Source organism: Aotus nancymaae, unplaced genomic scaffold (genome assembly GCF_030222135.1).
Source record: "Aotus nancymaae isolate 86718 unplaced genomic scaffold, 86718_ANA_hifiasm-v0.15.2.pri h1tg000007l, whole genome shotgun sequence".
In the NCBI taxonomy this organism is placed as follows: Eukaryota; Metazoa; Chordata; class Mammalia; order Primates; family Aotidae; genus Aotus; species Aotus nancymaae.
Window position 1 is genome coordinate 56,034,871 of NW_026988418.1, and position 20,603 is coordinate 56,055,473.

Here is a 20,603-nt window from a genome sequence, read left to right on the forward strand (position 1 = left end):
ACCAGTGGAAAAAGGATGAAAACACCTGAAACCAGAAGGCCGCTCCTCCTCCAAGGGATCACAACTCTTCACCAGCAAGGGAACAAAGCTGGATGGAGAATGAGTCTCATGAACTGACAGAAAAAGGCTTCAGAAAGTGGGTAATAACAAACTTCTTTGAGCTAAAAGAACATGTTCTAACCCAATGCAAAGAAACTAAGAACCTTGAAAAAAGGTTTGACGAAATGCTAAGGACAATAACCAGCTTAGAGAAGAATATAATTGACCTGATGGAGCTGAAAAACACAACACGAGAACTTTGCAAAGCATACACAAGTTTCAATAGCTGAATTGACCAAGCAGAAGAAAGGATATCAGAGATTGAAGATCAACTCAATGAAATAAAATGAGAAGGCAAGATTAGAGAAAAAAGAGTGAAAAGAAATGAACAAAGCCTCCAAGAAATATGGGATTATGTGAAAAGACCTAATCTATGTTTGATAGGTGTACCTGAATGTGATGGAGAGAATGAATCCAAGCTGGAAAACACTCTTCAGAATATTATCCAGGAGAACTTCCCCAACCTAGCACTGCAGGCCAAAATTCAAGTCAAGGAAATACAGAGAACACCAGAAAGATACTGCTTAAGAAGAGCAACCCCAAGGCACATAGTTGTCAGATTCACCAGGGTTGAAATGAATGAAAAAATGCTAAGGGCAGCCAGAGAGAAAGGTCACGTTACCCACAAATGGAAGCCCATCAGACTCACAGCAGATCTCTTGGCAGAAACCCTGTAAGCCAGAAGAGTGAGGGCCAATATTCAACATCCTTAATGAAAAGAACTATATCCAGCCAAACTAAGCTTCATAAGAGATGGAGCAATAAAATCCTTTATGAACAAGCAATTGCTGAGAGATTTCGTCACCACCAGGACTGCCTTACAAGAGCTCCTGAAGGAAGCACTAAACATAGAAAGAAACAACCAGTATCAGCCACTCCAAAATTGTACCAAATGGTAAAGAGCATCGATACAATGAAGAAACTGTGTCAACTAATGGGCAAAACAGCCAGCTAGCATCAAAATGGCAGGATCAAACTCACACATAACAATACTAACCTTAAATGTAAATGGGCTAAATGCGCCAATCAAAAGACACTGACTGGCAAACTGCATAAAAAGTCAAAACACACTGGTGTGCTGTATCCAGGAAACCCATCTCACATGCAAGGAAACACATAGGCTCCAAATAAAGGGATGGGGGAAGATTTACCAAGCAAATGGAGAGCAAAAAAAAGCAGGAGTTGCAATCCTAGTCTCTGATAAAATAGACTTTAAACCAACAAAGATCAAAAGAGCCAAAGAAGGGCATTATATAATGGTAAAAAGATCAATGCAACAAGAAGAGCTAAGGATCCTAAATATATATGCACTCAATACAGAAGCACCCAGATACATAAAGCAAGTTCTTAAGGACCTACAAAGGGACTTACACTCCCACACAATAATTGTGGGAGACTTAAACACTCCACTGTCAATATTAGAAAGATCGATGAGACAGAAAATTAACAAGGATATTCAGGACTTGAACTCAGATCTGGACCAAGCAAACCTAATAGACATTCACAGTACTTTCCACCCAAAATCCACAGAATATACATTCTTCTCAGCACCACATAACACCTACTCTAAAATTGACCACATATTGGCAGTAAATCACTCCTCAGCAAATGCAAAAGAATGGAAATCATAACAAACAGTCTTTCAGACCACAGGGCAATCAAATTAGAACTCAGGACTAAGAAACTAACTCAGAACCACACAACTTCATGGAAAATGAAGAACTAGGTCCTGAATGTTGACTGGATAAACAATGAAATGAAGGCAGAAATAAAAATGTTCTTTGAAACCAATGAGAATGAAGACACAACATACCATAATCTCTGGGACACATTTAAAGCAGTGTCTAGAGGGAAATTTATAGCAATAAATGCCCATATGAGATGCGAGGAAAGATCTAAAATCGACATCCTATCATCAAAATTGAAGGAGCCAGAGGAACAAGATCAAAAAAACTCAAAAGGTAGCAGAAGATAACTAAGAAATAACTAAGATCAGAGAAGAACTGAAGGAGATAGAAACATAAAAAACACTTCAAAAAATTAATAAATCGTGGAGCTGGTTTTTTGAAAAGATCAACAAAATAGACCACTAGCCAGAATAATAAAAAAGAAAAGGGACAAGAATCAAATATATGCAATAAAAAACGATAAAGGGGGTATCACCATCAATTCCACAGAAATACAAACTACCATCAGAGATTACTACAAACAACTCTACACATATAAACCAGTAAACCTGGAAGAAATGGATAAATTCCTGGACACTTGCATCCTCCCAAGTCTAAACCAGGAAGAAGTCGAAACCCTCAATAGACCAATAACAAGGTCTGAAGTTGAGGCAGCAATCAATAGCCTACCAACCAAAAAAAATTCAGGTCCAGATGGGTTCACAGCCGAATTCTACCAGACATACAAAGACAAGCTGGTACCACTCCTTCGGAAACTATTCCAAACAATCCAAAAAGAGGAAATCCTTCCTAAATCATTTTATGAGACCAACATCATCCTGATGCCAAAACCCAGCAGAGACTCAACAAGAAAAGAAAACTTGAGGCCTATATACATGATGAACACAGATGCAAAAATCTTCAATAAAATACAGGCAAACCGACTGCAAGAGCGTATCAAAAAGCTTATCCATAATGATCAAGTAAGCTTCATCCTGGGGATGCAAGGCTGGTTCAACATACATGAGTCTATAAACATAATCCACCACATAAACAGAACCAAAGAAAAAAACCACATGATTATCTCAATAGATTCAGAGAAGGCCTTCAACAAAATTCAACAGCCTTTTATGCTAAAAACTCGCAATAAACTAGGAATCAATGTAATGTATCTCAAAATAATAAAAGCTATTTATGACAAACCCACAGCAATATCATACTGAATGGGCAAAAACTGGAAGCATTCCCTTTGAAATCTGGCACTAGACAAGGATGCCCTCTCTCACTCCTATTCAATATAGTATTGGAAGTTCTAGCTAGAGCAATTAGGCAAGAAAAAGAAATAAAGGGTATTCAATTAGGAAAGTTGGAAGTCAAATTGTCTCTATTTGCAGATGACATGATTGTATATTTAGAAGACCCCATTGTCGGTCTTAGCCCAAAATCTCCTGAAACTGATAAGTAACTTCAGCAAAGTCTCAGGATACAAAAGCAATGTGCAGAAATCACAAGCATTCCTATACACCAATAACAGACTTAAAGAGAGCCAAATCAAGAATGAACTGCCATTAACAATTGCTACAAAGAGAACAAAATACCTAGGAATACAACTAACAAAGGATGTAAAGGACCTCTTCAAGGAGAACTACAAACCACTGCTCAATGAAATAAGAGAGGACACAAACAGATGGAGAAACATTCCATGCTCATGGTTAGGAAGAATCAATATTGTGAAAATGGCCATACTGCCCAAAGTAATTTATAGATTCAATGCTATCTCCATCAAGCTACCATTGACCTTCTTCACAGTACTGGAAAAAGCCACTTCAAACTTCAGATGGAACCAAAGACATCCCGTATAGCCAAGTGAATTCTAAGCAGAAAGAACAAAGCTGGAGGCATCAAGCAACCTGACTTCAAACTATACTACAAGGCTATAGTAATCAAAACAACATGGTCCTGGTACCAAAACAGAGATATAGACCAATGGAACAGAAGAGAGGCCTCGGAGGCAACGCCACACAACTACAACCATCTGATCTTTGACAAACCTCACAAAAACTAGCAATGGGGAAAGGATTCCCTGTTCAATAAATCGTGTTGGGAAAACTGGCTAGCCATGTGCAGAAAGCAGAAACTGGACCCCTTTCTGACACCTTACACTAAAATTAACTCCAGATGGATTAAAGACTTAAACATAAGACCTAACACCATAAAAACCCTAGAAGAAAACCTAGGCAAAACCATTCAGGACACAGGCATAGGCAAGGACTTCATGGCTAAAACACCAAAAGCAATGGCAACAAAGCCAAAATAGACAAATGGGATCTAATTAAACTCCAGAGGTTCTGCAGAGCAAAGGAGACAATCATTACAGTGAACTGGCAACCAACAGAATGGGAAAAAAATTTTGCAATCTACCCATCTGACAAAGGGCTAATATCCGGAATCTACAAAGAACTAAAACAGATTTATGAGAAACAAACAAACTCATTCAAAAGTGGGCAAAGGATATGAACAGACACTTTTCAAAAGAAGACATAGATGAAGCCAACAAACATAAATGCTCATCATCACTGGTTATTAGAGAAATGCAAATCAAAACCACATTGAGATACCATCTCACATCATTTAGAATAGCGAGCATTAAAAAATCCAGAGACAACAGATGCTGGAAAGGATTTGGAGAAATAGGTACACTTTTACACTGTTGGTGGGAGTGTAAATTAGTTCAACCATTATGGAAGGCAGTATGGCGATTCCTCAAGGACCTAGAAATAGAAATTGTATTTGACCCAGCAATCCCATTACGGGTATAAATCGTTCTATCATAAAGACACACGCACACATATATTCACTGTGGCATTGTTTACAGCAGCAAGACCTGGAACCAACCCAAATGCCCATCGATGATAGACTGGACAGGGAATATGTGGCACATATACATCATGGAATACTAAGCATCCATAAAAAACAATGAGTTCTTTTCTTTTGTAGGGACATGGATGAATCTGGAAACCATCGTTCTCAGCAAACTGACACAAGAACAGAAAATCAAACACCACACGTTCTCATTCATAGGCGGGTGTTGAACAATGAGAACACATAGACACAGGGCGGGGAGCATCACACACTGGTGTCTGTTGCGGGGGACTAGGGAAGGGGCAGCGGGTGGTAGGGATTTGGGGAGGGATAACATGGGGAGAAATGCCAGATATAGGTGATGAGGATGGAGGCAGCAAACCACATTGCCATGTGTGTACCTATGCAACAATCCTGCATGTTGTTCACATGTACCCCAGAACCTAAAGTGCAATAAAATATATATACATATTTTAAAAAAAGATTATTACTATATGGTTTTAATTTACTGTTTTGTCTTACTCTGCTAGATTTCAGCTCCTTTATAGGTATCTTTTATCTCCTACCTCTCCTTGTTAATTTTCAGTAGCTGGATGGATAAATTACAACAAATCATATGAAGGAATTCTCATGAATTTCTTCCAGTTATATTTTTACTGAAACACTCGTAATCTGTCTAGGAGATTTTTTAGGTGAATTAACAGAAGCAGGAGAAGTGTATTAAATCTTCTCAGAATCCTAAACAAAATAACTCCTTCCATCAGGTATAATCTTCCTGCAGCCTTCCCTAAACTAGGCTGAAGCACCACAGTCCTAACTATTCCTCAAAACTTGGTGCTTGCTTCTTTAACACCTATTAAGTGTGTATCATTTATTTATCTGCAACTCTATTAGACTGTAGACATCTTGAAGGCAACATACGTCTTTCTCCGTACCTTCAGTGCTGAGCACATTACGGTAGGGTTCAACAAAGTTTACAGGACGAATGAAATAAGGACACATAAGCTCAGCGCGGTGGCGCATGCCTCTAATCCCGGCACTTTGGGAGGCCTAGGCGTATGGCTTGGCTTGAGCTCAGGAGTTTGAGACAGGCTGGGCAACATGGTGAAACCCTGCCTCTACCAAAAACAAAAGTTAGCTGGGAGTGGTGGCACATGCTTGTGGTCCCAGGTACTCAGGAGGCTGAGGGAGGAGACTCGCTTGAGCCCGGGAGGGGGAGGTTGCAGTGAGCCGAGATCTCGCCACTGCACTACTCCAGCCTGGGAGAGAGTGAGACCCAGTCTCAAAAAAAAAAAAAAAAAAAGGAAATGGGCCACATATGTCTCAAAAGACCTTATATTGCCCTCCAAGAGAACTGGGAGTTCCTAAACGAACTTTTTAAAGGTTGCCTTGAGATAGGATCAGAAAGGCAGCCTACTTGACTTTCTTCCCAGTCTAAAGTGCGGCTACTAACAATACCTAAGATTCTCCTTCCAGACAAGGAAGCCAGAGAAAATCACTAAAGCCCCACCCTGTTACCGTCGCACCTGCTCCGCAAAAAGTGTACTCAGCCTGATAGCGGCAGCGCGGCTAGCCGTGGGGCCCAGGCCGCACCCATTAAGCAGGTGTCGCGAGACTGGGATTGGCACTCTGAACCGACGTCATTCAAAAGAAGACGGTTCCGCCCCTTTCAAGATGGCGCTGCACTCAGTGCGGAAAGCGAGTGGGTGCTGGAGCTTCATCCGGGCACTTCATAAAGGATCCGCAGCTGCTCCCACTCCCCAGGTAACTAAAGGTTGGCCCTTCCCTCGGCGGCTTCCCATCCCGCGAGGTTCTTCTCATCCCACTGCCTTCTATTTATTTTTCTCCTCCCGTTTCTTAGGGAAACTACTTGCGTTCTCTCGCCTAAGGTCTACTCGCCTATGACTGCCCGCCTACTCAGAGCGTAGTGACGTTGCAAGGATACGTGATGACGTAAAGCTCCCTTAGTGAAAAAAAGCGCGCCGCTCCCCGACCTCTTGTCTCCGCTTCCTGACCTCTTGCCTCTGCTTCCAGTCGTGGGAGCTGATCGCCGCCGCTGTTGCCGGGCAACGCGGTGAGCCAACCCCGGGCGTTATGTTTTCAGAAATTGGGGGTATTAGAGACTGCTCTTCTTCTCGTGGTCCTGTTACTGCTTTTACCCTCTTTACCCTACCAGCAAACCACGGGCTCGTCGGAGAGATGAGAGAAGTCTTGTTAGGCATTGGGCGGCTCAGGTCGGGGCAGCAGCTTGGCAGTGTGGTACCTGAGCAAGTGTCTGCATCGTCCATTCTGGTTGCTTCTCGTGGCCCCACAGCACTGCTGTATCTAGGCAGCTGTGAAAGTGATAGCAAGCTGACCCCGAGTTTGTCCTGTCCTGCGCTTGACAGCATTGCCGTTACCATTAATCTCGTGGGTCGGAGACCACGTCGCGGCCTGGTTTAATTGTCTTAAATAATTGGAATTTTACCCTCGTGGCAGAAATGTCGGGAGGAGGGGATACCCTTTCCGTTATTAAGACTTTTACCAAACGTCTTCCAAGTGCCATCTCTGTAAGCACTTTGACATACGTTGTCTACAGGAGGTAACTTCTGGGAACTAGAGAGAAACGAGATACTGTGATTTTATTAGGTAATTTCCTGGCATCTTTTGCGTATTCATTGTCACCATACGGAGGTGTGAGGATGTCACACCTATTATAACTGGTGTGTTGAAAAGAGCACTAGAGGAAGGTAGTCCAGAGCTCCAGGGTTTGGTCCACCACTTGATAGCTGTGTGACAGGTCACAATCTCTCTGGGTCTTTTTTTTTTTTTTTTTTTATGCTTATTGGGTGGAGGAAAAGTTGGACTGATGGACATGTTAATGTTCCTTCAAGCTCTGGGAAATCTATAGTTCCATGATTATGACGCCAAAACAAAGCCAATGGGAGTAATTATGAAAACCAAGATTTAAATTCAACTTATTTTTCTAATCATGTCATAAATTTTTGAACTTTCGTTTCTTTATTGTTGTGAGCCTCACACATTCTTATAAGCCGATATATTAATATATACCAGAAATTTCCTTGTCAACAAACAATTATTCAAATGTTACTTTAAATTTCAGCAGCAAAATTAGATAAGACAATTCAAAATTGGATAAATCCATCAAAAATTCCTCTCCTTGAAATTTGAGGGTTTGATTCTGCAGAATCAGAATTAGTTGATTATTTATAATTAATAACACATTAACACCTATGCTATCAAAGTAGCTTTAGTTCCAAACTTCCCCCTATTCCATACTAAAGAATTGACGATGTCTTGAGAATAGAGAATCGAAGAGAAAAGAAAAACTAGAGCCTGCTAATGACTGCCTGCCGAGGGAAGTTTAAGACACCAAGTCAGTATAAATGCTAAAGAAAAAAAAAATTCTTAAACCTTTACTATTGTTTCAGTGGCATTTATGAATAGGGCTATAAAAGTTAATTATTAATATAGATTGTTTCAAGATGTAGAATTTATAGTACAGGTGAATGTTTCTAAACCTTTAATTTAGCTTGGAGTAGAATAAGAATTAAATGTGAGAATATTTTTTTAAAGTATGAATCTACATATAATTTTAGTCGTTGAAAATGATGGTTTGAAAGATTAATGTGGTCTTTTGAAACATTGAGAAAAGATACAAAATTGTGTTCATAGTGTTATTACAGTATTATGTTTATATATAAATATTTATATAAACATATACATAAAATGACTGCAAGGGAACAAACATTTTTAACTTTTTTATTTTGCTTTGGCCTTCCTGAATAGTGGGTTAAAAGTTATTTGTTTCCTTTTATAGCGTTCCATATTTTTCACATGTCTAAATTGAAGATACACACTTTTATAACCAGAAAAAAGTTTTGAAATCATAAATCTTTAAACAAATCTTTAGTCATCAATACCATTTGTGATATTTTAGGTTTCTGAGGAAGATACTTGTTCCACAGTACTGTTATTAAAATGGCCTTAGAAAAGGACTACTAAAAATTTATGACCACTTTTCCTGTATGTATCTTCTTTTTCTCTTGAAAAGCTTCCTTTGAAGTCAAAGGGATTTCGTGAACAGATGCAGAAATATGTGAAAGAAGCATTGGATTCTTAAACCAGATGCATTAGACATTTTTATGATATCTCATAAGCTTTGTAGAAAACAAAAATTATTTTGCAAGAGGATAGCATAATGGGAAAAAATGTATATTTGTTATGTGAATGGTTCTATCAAAAACCAAGAAATAGCGAAGTTACTTTTTATTAGTTTTGGCTGTGAACTTACTTCCTGAGGTGGAAAGCCAAAGTGAATGAGCCATAGCAGTGCTATGTTAGAAACTGTAACTAATAACATATTGTGATTCCTAGGTTGTTTGAATGGTTTTTAGTGTTTTCTTTTTTAAAAACAAAATCTTGGGTAAAAAGCTTGGCATAGGGGCTCTTTGCTTATCTCGGATGCAGGCTTTTACCTCTCAAGGCCAGATGTAAACTCAAGTTCAAAATAAAAAATAGTAACAAGAATAACAGTACATCATTCCATACTCATTATGGGATGTCTACAATTTATATGAAAACCGTTTATTTTGCCAGGTGTTGCCTGACAGAAAACTGTTGAAATCTGACAAGATGAGCGTAGTCATAGAGTCAGAGGAATTAAGATCTGACATGTTATGTTTAAATGTTGATGGTATTAGGTAAATTCAAGCCTGTCATCATTGGCCAAACACAGAATCCATACTTCTTTAAGCATTAAGTCATGATTGTATTGTGCAAAGAGTGAAATATTGATGGTTAATAGATATTTGCAAATATATTTATCATTCAGTTGAAGTATGATAAAGTGTCCACATTTTATTGCAATTGAGCATGCTTCATTTTTAGCGGTTCCTAGCCTGGGTTTGACCAGTATTCACATAATTTTCTTGCTGTTAATGATTGCTAAGTATAGCCATTAGATCAAGAATTTTGCCTTCCAAAAAATAAGCATGGTTTAAAATTTTTGACCCTGTATTTAGTTCTCACAAGACTTAAATTTTTAAAATTTTTAAATAATTTTAGATTTACAGAGTTGCAAAATTAGTACAGAGAATTTCTGTACACCCTTCACCAACCTTTGTCTTGAATAATTATAATACAGTTATCAAAATCAAAAGACTAATATTGGTGCAATAGTATTAATTTAGCTAACTTAGTTCAAATTTCACCAGTTTTTTTCACTGTCCCTTTCCTTAGTCCAAGATCAAATCTGAGATTCCACATTGCATTTAGGTGTCATGTCTTTTCTAATCTATACACTTTCTGCCTTTCATGACCTTGGCACTTTTGAAGAGAACTGGTCAGTTATTTTGTAGAATGTCTCTCAATTTAGGTTTGTGTGATTTTTCTTTGTGATTAGACTGAGGTTATGGATTTTTGGCAAGAATACCACGAAGAGATATTGTTCATAACAAGGCCTTAAGGCAGGTATTAGCACCTTATTTCAAACATGAAGAAATAGACTTTAGTTAAGTAACTTGCCCAGTGTCACACAATAGTGGAATTAGGATGGTAAAATTTAATGCAGGCATTTCTTCCTCATTTTGCAATTAGTGTTTGTTATTGTAGGTTTTGGCAATGTTAATGACATTAAATTGGGGTAGTTTTCCCACTGACTTTTCCCTGCCATATATTGTCCTTGCAACATGCAGCATGAGCTAATCAGCATGGTATGTGTTCAAGAGCTACAGCAGCCATCTGGGGATTTTGCTAGTTGATTACTCTGCCAGTTTGATGAGGTTACTTCATCTCTCCGTGGCAAGTAAAGATATGTGGATCCACTCTCAAGCTCCTTTTAATCTCAGTTGGTGAGTCTATTTGTTTAAAGTGCTCTGTGGTTGATTGCTTTTGTGAACTGACTTACTTTATTATAAATGATAATAATATTTAAATTGTTTGAAAAATAGCTGAGCAGCTAATGAAAACTACTGATAGTAACTGTTGAAAATACAGAGGAAGAATAGTAGCTGAATGCTGAGGATTTATGCTAGCAGATACTATGGCAGCCACGGCCTGGAAATTTTGAAGAGAGTGATGTTGCTGACCCCCAAATTCTTTCTCAGTGTATCTTTTGAATGACTGCAAGTTACAGAAAAGTTGTCTACAGAAGCTGCTAAAAATATATGTATGCACACACACAAATATATATATTTTTTGTATAACTATATTTATACAGATTTGTTTATTTAAGCATCTATTGGCCAAGCACGGTGGCTGACGCCTGTAATCCCAGCACTTTGGAGGCCAAAGCAAGTGTATTTCTTGAGTTCAGGAGTTCGAGACCAGCCTGGGCAACATATAGTGAGACCTTGTCTCTATAAAAATACAAAAAATTAGCCAGTCTTAGTGGCATATGCCGGTACTCCCAGCTAGTCAGGAGACTGAGGTAGGAAAATCACCTGAGCCGGAGGAGGCTGCAGTAAGCAGTGATTGCGCCACTGCACAGTAAGATCCTGTCTGAAAAACAAAACAAAAAAAACAACCCAAAACCCATCTGCCTGTCTGTCTATCCTGTATCTATATTTCTTGTCTTTCAGTAAAGGAATTAATAGCTAGTGCCTGCTATGTGCTAAAGCCTCATGGTATGTGCTATACATTATCTTATTCACACAACCATTTGTAAATATTATTCTTCCCATTTCATGGAAGAGGAAACTAAGGTTCATAGAGGTTAGGTAACTTTCCCAAGTCACAGGATAAGTAGATAGCAAGTGACAAAGTTCAAACCTAGTCTTGCCTATGCTTTTCCCACTTTACCAAGAGTATCTTTTATCAAATGAAATCTTACATGAATCCCTGTTTTATAAAACAGATAAAAGCAAAGCTTTTCTGATTTAAGAAGCAGAGGGGTATTTTTAGCCCTGCTTGTTTGATTTCCCTCTCCCCCATCACCACTGCCCCCCGCCCGCCCCCCGCCAACTTACTTCACAACTCAGCAGCTCCTGAGACGGTGCCACACAGTTTTGGATTTCTTAAGATGTAGTTTGAAAAATACTGCAGCTTCTGTAAATATCCATGTAAGTTTGTTGATGAGGAGCACGTATGATGGCTGGATTATTTTTAAGGAGCTGCACTGCAAATGAGTGGTTTGAGAGTATTTACTTTGATTTTTATGTATTTTATAACTAAAATACAGTGTTCTATTGATCTTAAGCTACGTGAGAGTACATGAAGCAAGAGCAGTGAAACAACGTTCTTTCCTTTTCTTGCCTTCTTTGTTTTTTATGGCTTATTTCTGCCTAACATGCAGGTCTTCGTGCACAAAGATAATGCTTTGGATTCACTCTCTCACTGTTGTAACTAACCCAGCCTCTAGCCTCCTCACAGAGAACACTTATTTTAGTTCTTTGTCTGACTCTATTCTACTGCCATCATTCAGGAGTTCAAGAGTTTCTCTTCTGAAGATTACAACAGGAGGCCTAAATCTTCCTCCTAAATTTCCGCAAAGAAATTTACTCCTTTAGGATAGAAGCTACTCAGCCACAGTGTGAGATCTAGATGCCAAGAGATAATTTATAGTCACAGAGATGCTACGCTGACTCCAGCTTGACTTAATTTAACTCTGCTCAGGCATTTACAGTTTTCTCTCTACCATTTCTTAACAATATCCTATCTTTTTTTCTCCAGTTCAGAGGCTTCACAGATTTTCTTAACTTCTCTGCTTACTGAGCATAGCAAGGTCATTTGTAGGTCTTTGCACTGACCCATCACCTGAGTTCTGTTAGGTTTCTACTCATTAACCAAAATTCATCTGTAGCTTTCTTTTTTCTTGCCACAAAATCTTCCTTGTTTATCTTGAGCTACTCCTCCATTTCTAATTAAGAAAGTTCTAATTGAACTTATTTCTGGTTGGCTAAGAAACTTTTTTTTCCCCTTTGCCTTCTAAAAAGCAGAGGGAAGCCAATCTGATTTTTTTTTTTTTTTTTGAGATGGAGTCTTGCTCTGTTGCCCAGGCTGGAGTGCAGTGGCATGATCTCAGCTCACTGCAACTGCTGCCTCCCAGGTTCAAGTGATTCTCCTACCTCAGCCTCCTGAGTAGCTGGGATTACAGGTGCGCACCACCACATGTGGCTAATTTTTGTATTTTTCATAGAGATGAGGTGTCACCATGTTGGTCAGGCTGGTCTTGAACTCCTGACCCCGTGATCCGCCTGCCTTGGCCTCCCAAAGTGCTAGGATTACATGCGTGAGCTACCGCGCCAGGCTCTGATATTTAATTCATGGATATTCTTACAACTTCCACTTCTACATCCTTTGCATTCTTTGCGGATACACCAAGCAGCATGCAGGAATTCAGTTTCTCCTTCACATTCCTATCCTCATGTTCTGTGACTCATTACAGTATAGGGCAGGCAACTCCACTGATGGAACTCTGAATGACCTTGGTTAGGTTGCTTCTTATCCCATTTTCTTGAGATGATAGGTACAAATTTTTCAGTAAGATGGTTGAAAGTATAAAATAAAATAACATCTTACCTTGTAAAACATTTTAAAGTGGAATCTATTCTCTTTAATAATATTCTATTCTAATATAGTACTTTCTAGTTTTCAGAAGGCTTCACATTCTCATTTACTTTTGAGTACAACATGCAGAGTTCCTCTATTTAGCCATCAAAAATTTTTACTCACTGATTAAACTTTTATTGTGCCTTCCCTTTTTTTAAAAAACTAGTTTTGTAATGATGATGAATATAAAGTAAATATCAGGGTTCAAGTTTTACTTCAGTGGCTATTATCCTATTTGGACTAAAATTAGTTTAATGTTTAATTCATTTTTGGGCCCTGGTCTGATAGTACCCTGATAATTTCAGTTATTACTAAACATGATAATGGAGGTGGTGGCAATAATAGCCAACATTCATTGGATGCTTACTGTGTGCCAAAAATAGTTTTAAATATTTGACATTTATTAACTCATTTAATCCTCATAGGTAGGTGCTGTTAGCCCCATTTTATAGGTGAGGATGTTGAGACGTTAAATAACTAACTTAAGGTTACATAGCTACCAAGTGTTGGAACCAAGATGTACAGCCAGCCAGCCTGATTTCAAACCCTGTGCACTAACTACAATGATGGTATCTTCTGAAACAAAGTACACATGTTAATTTGCTGATAACTGCCTTCTAACTCAAATCTGTTTCATGAAAGCCACTTATATATCTTGCCATGGTGACATGTAGAGTAGAAATTATAAATCATCCTTTGTTGTTGCTATTTTTACAGTCTTGTTTGGCTCAATGAATTATGAGAAAGAAGCAAAGCTGTCTTGTAAATTTATCTTCATGTCTCTATTTGGCTACTGCCACTAGGATTACCGTGTATAAAACAAGGGCTTTTAACACATGAGTCCCAAGGTGCATGTAGGAAGTTCTACTTAAACACAGTCTATAGCTGAAAGGTCAACCTGCACAGAGCCCTGCAGGCAGAGGAGAGGTGGTGAGAGCTAAAGCTGATGGATGACCAGGGGACCACTATCTAGGGTCTAGTTGGGATTTATGGCTAGAGTGCTTTCTTCAAGAAGTAGCAGAAGTACAAAGTGGGAAGGTGGGAGATATGGAAATAGTGTTGTGGACCATTTCTGCAAGGGACAAGGAATAATTGTATTCTAAAAGATTGTCCTTTGAAGGAGTTATTAAAGAGATCTATAATTCATTAATTATGTAGTATTAAGGTGAGTATATTAGTATATTAATCAGAATGCCAGTGAAGTTTTAAAATTAGCAACATTGGACAGAATTCATTTTATACATCAAACAAGGGGCTTCTCATGAACTTTTCTTCATACTCCTCATGAACAGAGACTTTGCATGGATTGTTCAACTTTATTATATGAATAAAGCCTACTCTTTATTCACCATGTTACTTTGGACCCCTTTTGGGAAGCAGGAGGATATAATAGTGAAGGGAAATGGAACTGTTTACTCAAATCCCTGATTTGGATTCCTGTCCTCCCGTGGGGAGAATGGTCTGAGCAGCCAGTTCATAAATTTGCTGGAAAAGAGAAGAGGTCTCTTGGGCTGAGGGTAAGTGTGCAGTGCGAAGATGGAGCCCCAAGGGAGATGTTAAGGACCAGACTATCTGGAACCCTTGCCAGTCCTGGGGAGAGAGCCAGATTGGCCCCCCACCATGGCTACTAGTTACCTGGCCAACTTTGGCTTTTCCCATGGCTGGCAACCTTCCAGCTACTTCTATGTCACTAAGCTGTGAGACATCCAGACTCAGTAACTTAGAGACGCAAGTTTATAGGGATAAACATTCACACGAGCATTGTACTTGTCAGCTTAAAGTTGACTCGCTCTTCATTAAGAGTAAGTATGGGAAAGCAGACCGTGCATGACCAGGCCTGGCTCCACAACCACATTTTAACTGTGTGATGCCAGGCAGTTTTTTGACCTCCCTAAACCTCAGTTGTCTCATCTGCAATGTGTTAATAATACTCCTCACATTGTAGGAAAATTATGTAGATTTGAAATCCTACCATACGTAAAGTTTCTTGGCCACCACACAGCACCCGGTAGGTCCTCTCTGCTTGATGATGACTTCTTCAATAATATATAATTTTATCCAGCAACCTTTCTCTCTTTTACTCTTATCACTCTTAGTAGGATTCTTCCCATTGCCATACTATTCTTCCCTCCCACCACATCCCCCACAATCAGTCTGACCAGATTAAACTCCCAAAAGCAGAGCTCTAATTTGTTGTTCCCTTACTGAGAAACCTGGGGGGGTTCCTCATAAAGTCCAGACTTTTCACAGACAAATATTTAAAACTTTGCATTGTCTGGATCCAAAATCTCTCTCTAGACCATTGCTATCTTACATAGATCCTTTGGCCTAGAGTTCATAAATTTCCAAGTTTCCTCAGAGCTATTCCCTTTTACTTCCTTTTTAATGTCATTACCTCTTCTTGGAAAGGCCTTTCTTCCTAACCTTATCTGTCTGTATTCTATCATTCTTTAAAAACAAAATATGTACAGCTTTTTGTGATATCAGTTATATCACAATAAAATGTTTTAAAACAAACAGCAACAACAACAAAAACCTCAGATATAGGTTCCAAAAACTTTGTTCTGAAACTGGAAATGATTGCTTCCAGTTTGAAATTTTATAGGACATTGTACCTTTCTTATAGAAAAAAACCCACATCCTTTATATTTTGTCTCTGTGTATAGGTGTTTGCTTTAAGATAGATGGAAGAGCATGCTCTTTTTCATTTAGACCTTTTGTGCACACCTCAGCAGAAAACAGTTTAGTGTACACTGTACCACAGGTGCGGCTTAGGCTACCGCTCAGCAGGCAGACCTCAGCAGACAGTATGTTTCTGGAGGCCACCACCAGTGATGAAAGACAGGAAGATTCTTCCTGTTGTGCCCTGGCTATAATAGCTGTGTGTGAGAAAACGAGTTATTATAATAATAAAGATTTAATTCTTAAATCTTTGGCATAATATCCTGTTACAGAAGTAGCTCAATAAGGATTTAATGAGTGAATGAATTCAGTGAAAAAAAATCAATGAGACAACACATGAGCCAGTGCATAGCATTGTCATCAAGGAGATTGTTGAACTGAAACCATATATTTTTGTGTGTATTTTTATTTAATTACAAAAGATGTGTAATGTTTGTTGCAGTTAATAAGTGATCTTATTATTGCCCAGAGTATCCAGGTTTGTAAATGATTGGAAGATCATACCAATTTTATTTAAACGATTTTTTGAGAGGGTGTGGATTTCCAACTTGTTGCTTGACTGACTTTTATTGTCACTCTGACCCTAATTGTATTTTTCACAGGTACCACTAATTATACTAGGGTTTTCCACCTCTTTACATTATACTGAGGTTTGTTAAATCTGTATAGAAAAGTGTAGACATAGGATTAAGATGAAAAGATTTTATTTTGCATATGGTTTTGCCTCAAAGGACTGTCTAGTTCAATAAATGTGCCATATTATCTATACAATTGATGTGGTTTTTACTGTTATAATCAAGAGTGTGCTTTCTTCAACTTACAAAGGAAATAAAAAGCTCATTTATTGTATTGACATTGCCTTTCTTTTTTCCTCATTTACTCACCTTAAGTCCCATTTAAGCAACTTGTCAAACCATGTGTAGCCCTTTTGCTCTGTAGATCTTGGTATGCCCTGCAAGGATGGAGAAAACAGCCCTAGGTCTCACTGCACTGTTACACAATATAGACAGTAAGGCCATATGTAAGCTAATACAACTTCATTTTTCTTTGCACCTTAATAAATGCAGAGTAATGTGATTCAAGCAGATTTTTATATCTATACAACCAAGGTTTTGAAAAAAATTTATATTTACTTCTTTTAAAGTGGCCAGTGGTATTATAGTAGTTGGTCAGGAAAGCTTTATTGCTATGCTGGGTTACCAAATTGTCATTACATGTTTAATAAAACCTTAAATTGTGCTATATCATATTTGTTAGAGAGAATGGGATTTTTTTTTTGTTTTTTGAGACAGAGTCTCGCGCTGCTGTCCAGGCTGGAGTGCAGTGGTGCAATCATAGCTCCCTGTAGTCTTGAACTCCTGGGCTCGAGTGATGTGTGATACTCAGCCTCTTGAATAGCTGGGACTACAGGCACAGTCCACCACATTTGGCCTTTTTTTTTTTTTTTTTTTTTTAATTAAACACAAGGTCTTGCTATGGTGTCCAGTCTGATCCCAAGCTCCTGGGCTCAAGTGGTCCTCCTACCTCAGCTCTCAAAGTGTTGAGATTACAGATGTGAGCCACTCTGCCTGGCCAAGGAGACGGGTTTGATTGCAGCATCTTTCTGGTAAATCTATGACTAACTCTATTGAGGCTGCTATAACAAAATACCACAGACTGAGTAGCATAAACAACAGACATTTATTTGTCAGTTTTGGAGGCTGGGAAGTCCAAGATCAAGGTGCTGACACATTCCATGTCTGGTGAGTGCTTCTTTACTGGTTCATTCTCTGGGATCTCTTTTATGAGGCCACTGATTGCCTCCCAAAAACCCCACCTCCTAATACGATTACATTGGGAATTAGGTTTCAACATATGAATTTTGATAGGACACAAACATTCTCTTGCAGTCTGTGATTACAGTGGCCAGACATCTTGTAAAATCCAGAACCAGTTATACTTTATACCCATAAATCTTTAAAGTGTCTTTGAAATTTCAGCGCTTCAGCATTCACATATCTCCTGCACTGTTTCTCACGTTCTAAAATAGAACAAAACTTCTTTAGCGGACCACATTTCCTTAATTTTGATTGACAATATATTAACATACCTATGACTAAAATAGAGACACAGCTTGCCCTCTGTCTTTCTTTTCTATCCAGCAGACTTTTTGGTCAGGCTTCCATGATACCTGTCTTTTTGGAATTCAGATGCTTACCTTTAGACTGACCTTGTGTAGATACAGGGTCAACCAGTTTCCATTTTTACCACAAGTTAGAAAGAATGGGGAACAAGATGAGTGGCTCTTCAAAAAGGAGTAACAAAGCCATGACCACTGATGGGATTACTGTAAGATGAATACCATTTAAATTGCATTTTCTACAGGGAGATCATTTAAAAAAAGCATGTACAGTGGGGGGAAAAAGTTAAATCAAGCTTTTTAAAACTTCTCTCAGTTCAAACCCTGGGGAAGAGACTAGAGTTGAGGAATTAAAAAAGGGAGACAGAGATGGGAGAAGAATCATTAGAGTATAGATCTAAGGATTCCAAGGGAGTAGAGAATTTCAAAGATGAAAACTAAGAATTATCCATTAGAATTTAGCCTATAATCCCAGCACTTTGGGAAGTGGGCGGATCATCTAGGTCAGGAGTTCAAGACAAGCCTGGCCAACATAGTAAAACCCCATCTCTACTAAAAAATACAAAAATTAACCAGGCGTGGTTGTGAGCACTTGTAATCCCAGCTACGTGGGAGGCTGAGGCAGGAGAATAGCCTGAACCGAGGAGGTGAAGGTTGCAGTGAGCCGAGATCATGCCACTGCACTCTAGCCTGAGCAACAGAACAAGACTCTGTCTCAAAAAAAAAAAAAGAAAAAAAAAAAAGAATTTACAGTTGCTATTATCACTAAAGATGTTAGCAACAAAAGCTTTAGAAGAGTTATTGGTGCAGAAGCTTAGTTAGCGTGAGAGAAGAGGTGAGAAAGTGAGGATTGCTCTTTGGAAGATCCTGATTGAGAAGAGAATGAGCAGGTGAAGGGAGCTATAAAGAGTGGCCTTACCAAAAAATTTTTTGATGGTAAGGTCTATTAGGATGAAAGAAACTTGAGCATGACTATAAGAGCCAGTAAAGTTAGAAAGATTGACAACACAGGAAAGAGATGGAAGAAATAGGAAAAAATGTAGTCCAGAGCAAATGACTGAACACTAGGAGAGTGGGAGAAAGGTAGAGGTAAGTGTGGGTCTAGATAAGTTTGCTGAGACTGGCATGGGAAATTGAGGAGCTCCAAAACCTGTTGAGCATGATTTTCTCAGAGGGCTTCAGTTCTGAGGAGATGTTATAGGTTATTGGGTTTGTGTATGAATTCTGCAGTCAGACTCCTTGCATTAAAATCAAAGTTTTTCCATTCAATATTTAAATGAATATCCTTGGGCAAGTTACTGAGCCTCTCTATACCTCATTTTCATTTATAACATGGAGAAGAACATGGAGATAAAAGCTTGAGCTGTATAGCTAGACTGCCAGGATTTGGAGTTAGTAAGCTCTACTGCTTACTGGCAGTGTGACCTTGTGAAGTCACTTGATTTTTCTGTGCCTTAATTTTTTTTTCATCCATAAAACAGAGACAATAATAGTATATAGCCCAGTTTTTGGCTCTGAGCAGCACCATGGCAGTTGGCAAGAACAAGCACCTTACAAAAGGCAGCAGAAAGGGAGTCAAGAAGAAAGTGGTTGATCCATTTTCAAAGAAAGATTGGTATGATGTGAAATCACCTACTCTGTTCAATATAAGAAATACTGGAAAGATGCTAGTCACCAGGACCCAAGTAACCAAAATTGCATCTGATGGCCTCGAGGATAGTGTGTTTGAAGTGCGTCGTACTGATTTGCAGAATGATCAAGTTGCATTTAGAAAATTCAAGCTGATTACTGAAGATGTTCAGGGCAAAACTTCCATGGCATGGATCTTACCCATGACAAAATGTGTTCCATGATCAAAAAACGGTGGACGATGATTGACACTCATGTTGATGTCAAGACTACTGATGGTTACTTGCTTCATCTGTTCTATATTGGTTTTACTAAAAACATGCAACAGTCAGATACGGAAGACCTCTTATGCTCAGCACCAACAGGTCTGCTAAATCCTGAAGAAGACGATGGAAATGATGACCTGAGAAGTATAGACAAATGACTTGAAAGAAGTGATTAATAAATTGATTCCAGACAGCATTGGAAAAGACATAGAAAACGCTTGCCAGTGTATTTATTCTCTCCATGATGTCTTCGTTAGAAAAGTAAAAATGCTGAAGAAGCCCAAGTTTGAATTGGGAAAACTTGTGGAGCTTCATGGTGAAGGTAGTAGTTCTGGAATAGCCACCAGGGACGGGACAGGTGCTAAAACGAGCTGATGGATATGAACTACCAGTCCAATAATCTGTGAAGTTCAGACTTACAATAGTGGCAAATAAAAAGTCCTATTTGTGAAAAAAAAAAATAGCATCTACCTCTGAGTGTTATTGTGAGTATGAGAATTCAATGAGTTAATATTTGCAAGTGTCTAGAACAGTGCCAAGCACACTGTAGGTATTATGTAAGTTTTTAAAAAGGGTTTGATAAACACTGTTGAGAGCCTAATTGAAATTGGAAATCACAAATTAGATTTGGAACAAAATTCTGCCTTTTTTTTTTTTTTTCTAAAACTGCTTACCTAGTAAGTAAGTAAGTAAGTGAATGAGTTCTTTACCCTTGATCCAGGATTAGAG

General features: G+C 38.7%; 1 protein-coding gene and 1 pseudogene across 3 annotated transcripts in view; both read left to right on the forward strand.

Annotated features, from left to right (window-relative positions):
- The first annotated feature begins 6,299 nt into the window (after positions 1 to 6,299).
- Positions 6,300 to 20,603, forward strand: part of WARS2 (tryptophanyl tRNA synthetase 2, mitochondrial) — a 130,605-nt gene continuing 116,301 nt past the window's right edge. For all 3 annotated transcript variants that reach the window (XR_010341228.1, XM_021674144.2, XM_064372646.1), the window contains exon 1: positions 6,300 to 6,392. Coding sequence is in view for 2 of the 3 variants with exons in the window: in XM_021674144.2 (XP_021529819.2) it covers positions 6,303 to 6,392 (90 nt within the window). In the remaining variant the exon portion in view is untranslated. The remainder of the gene's footprint in view (positions 6,393 to 20,603) is intronic.
- LOC105721682 (RNA-binding motif protein, X-linked 2-like) overlaps positions 19,850 to 20,603 on the forward strand; it is a 49,750-nt pseudogene continuing 48,996 nt past the window's right edge.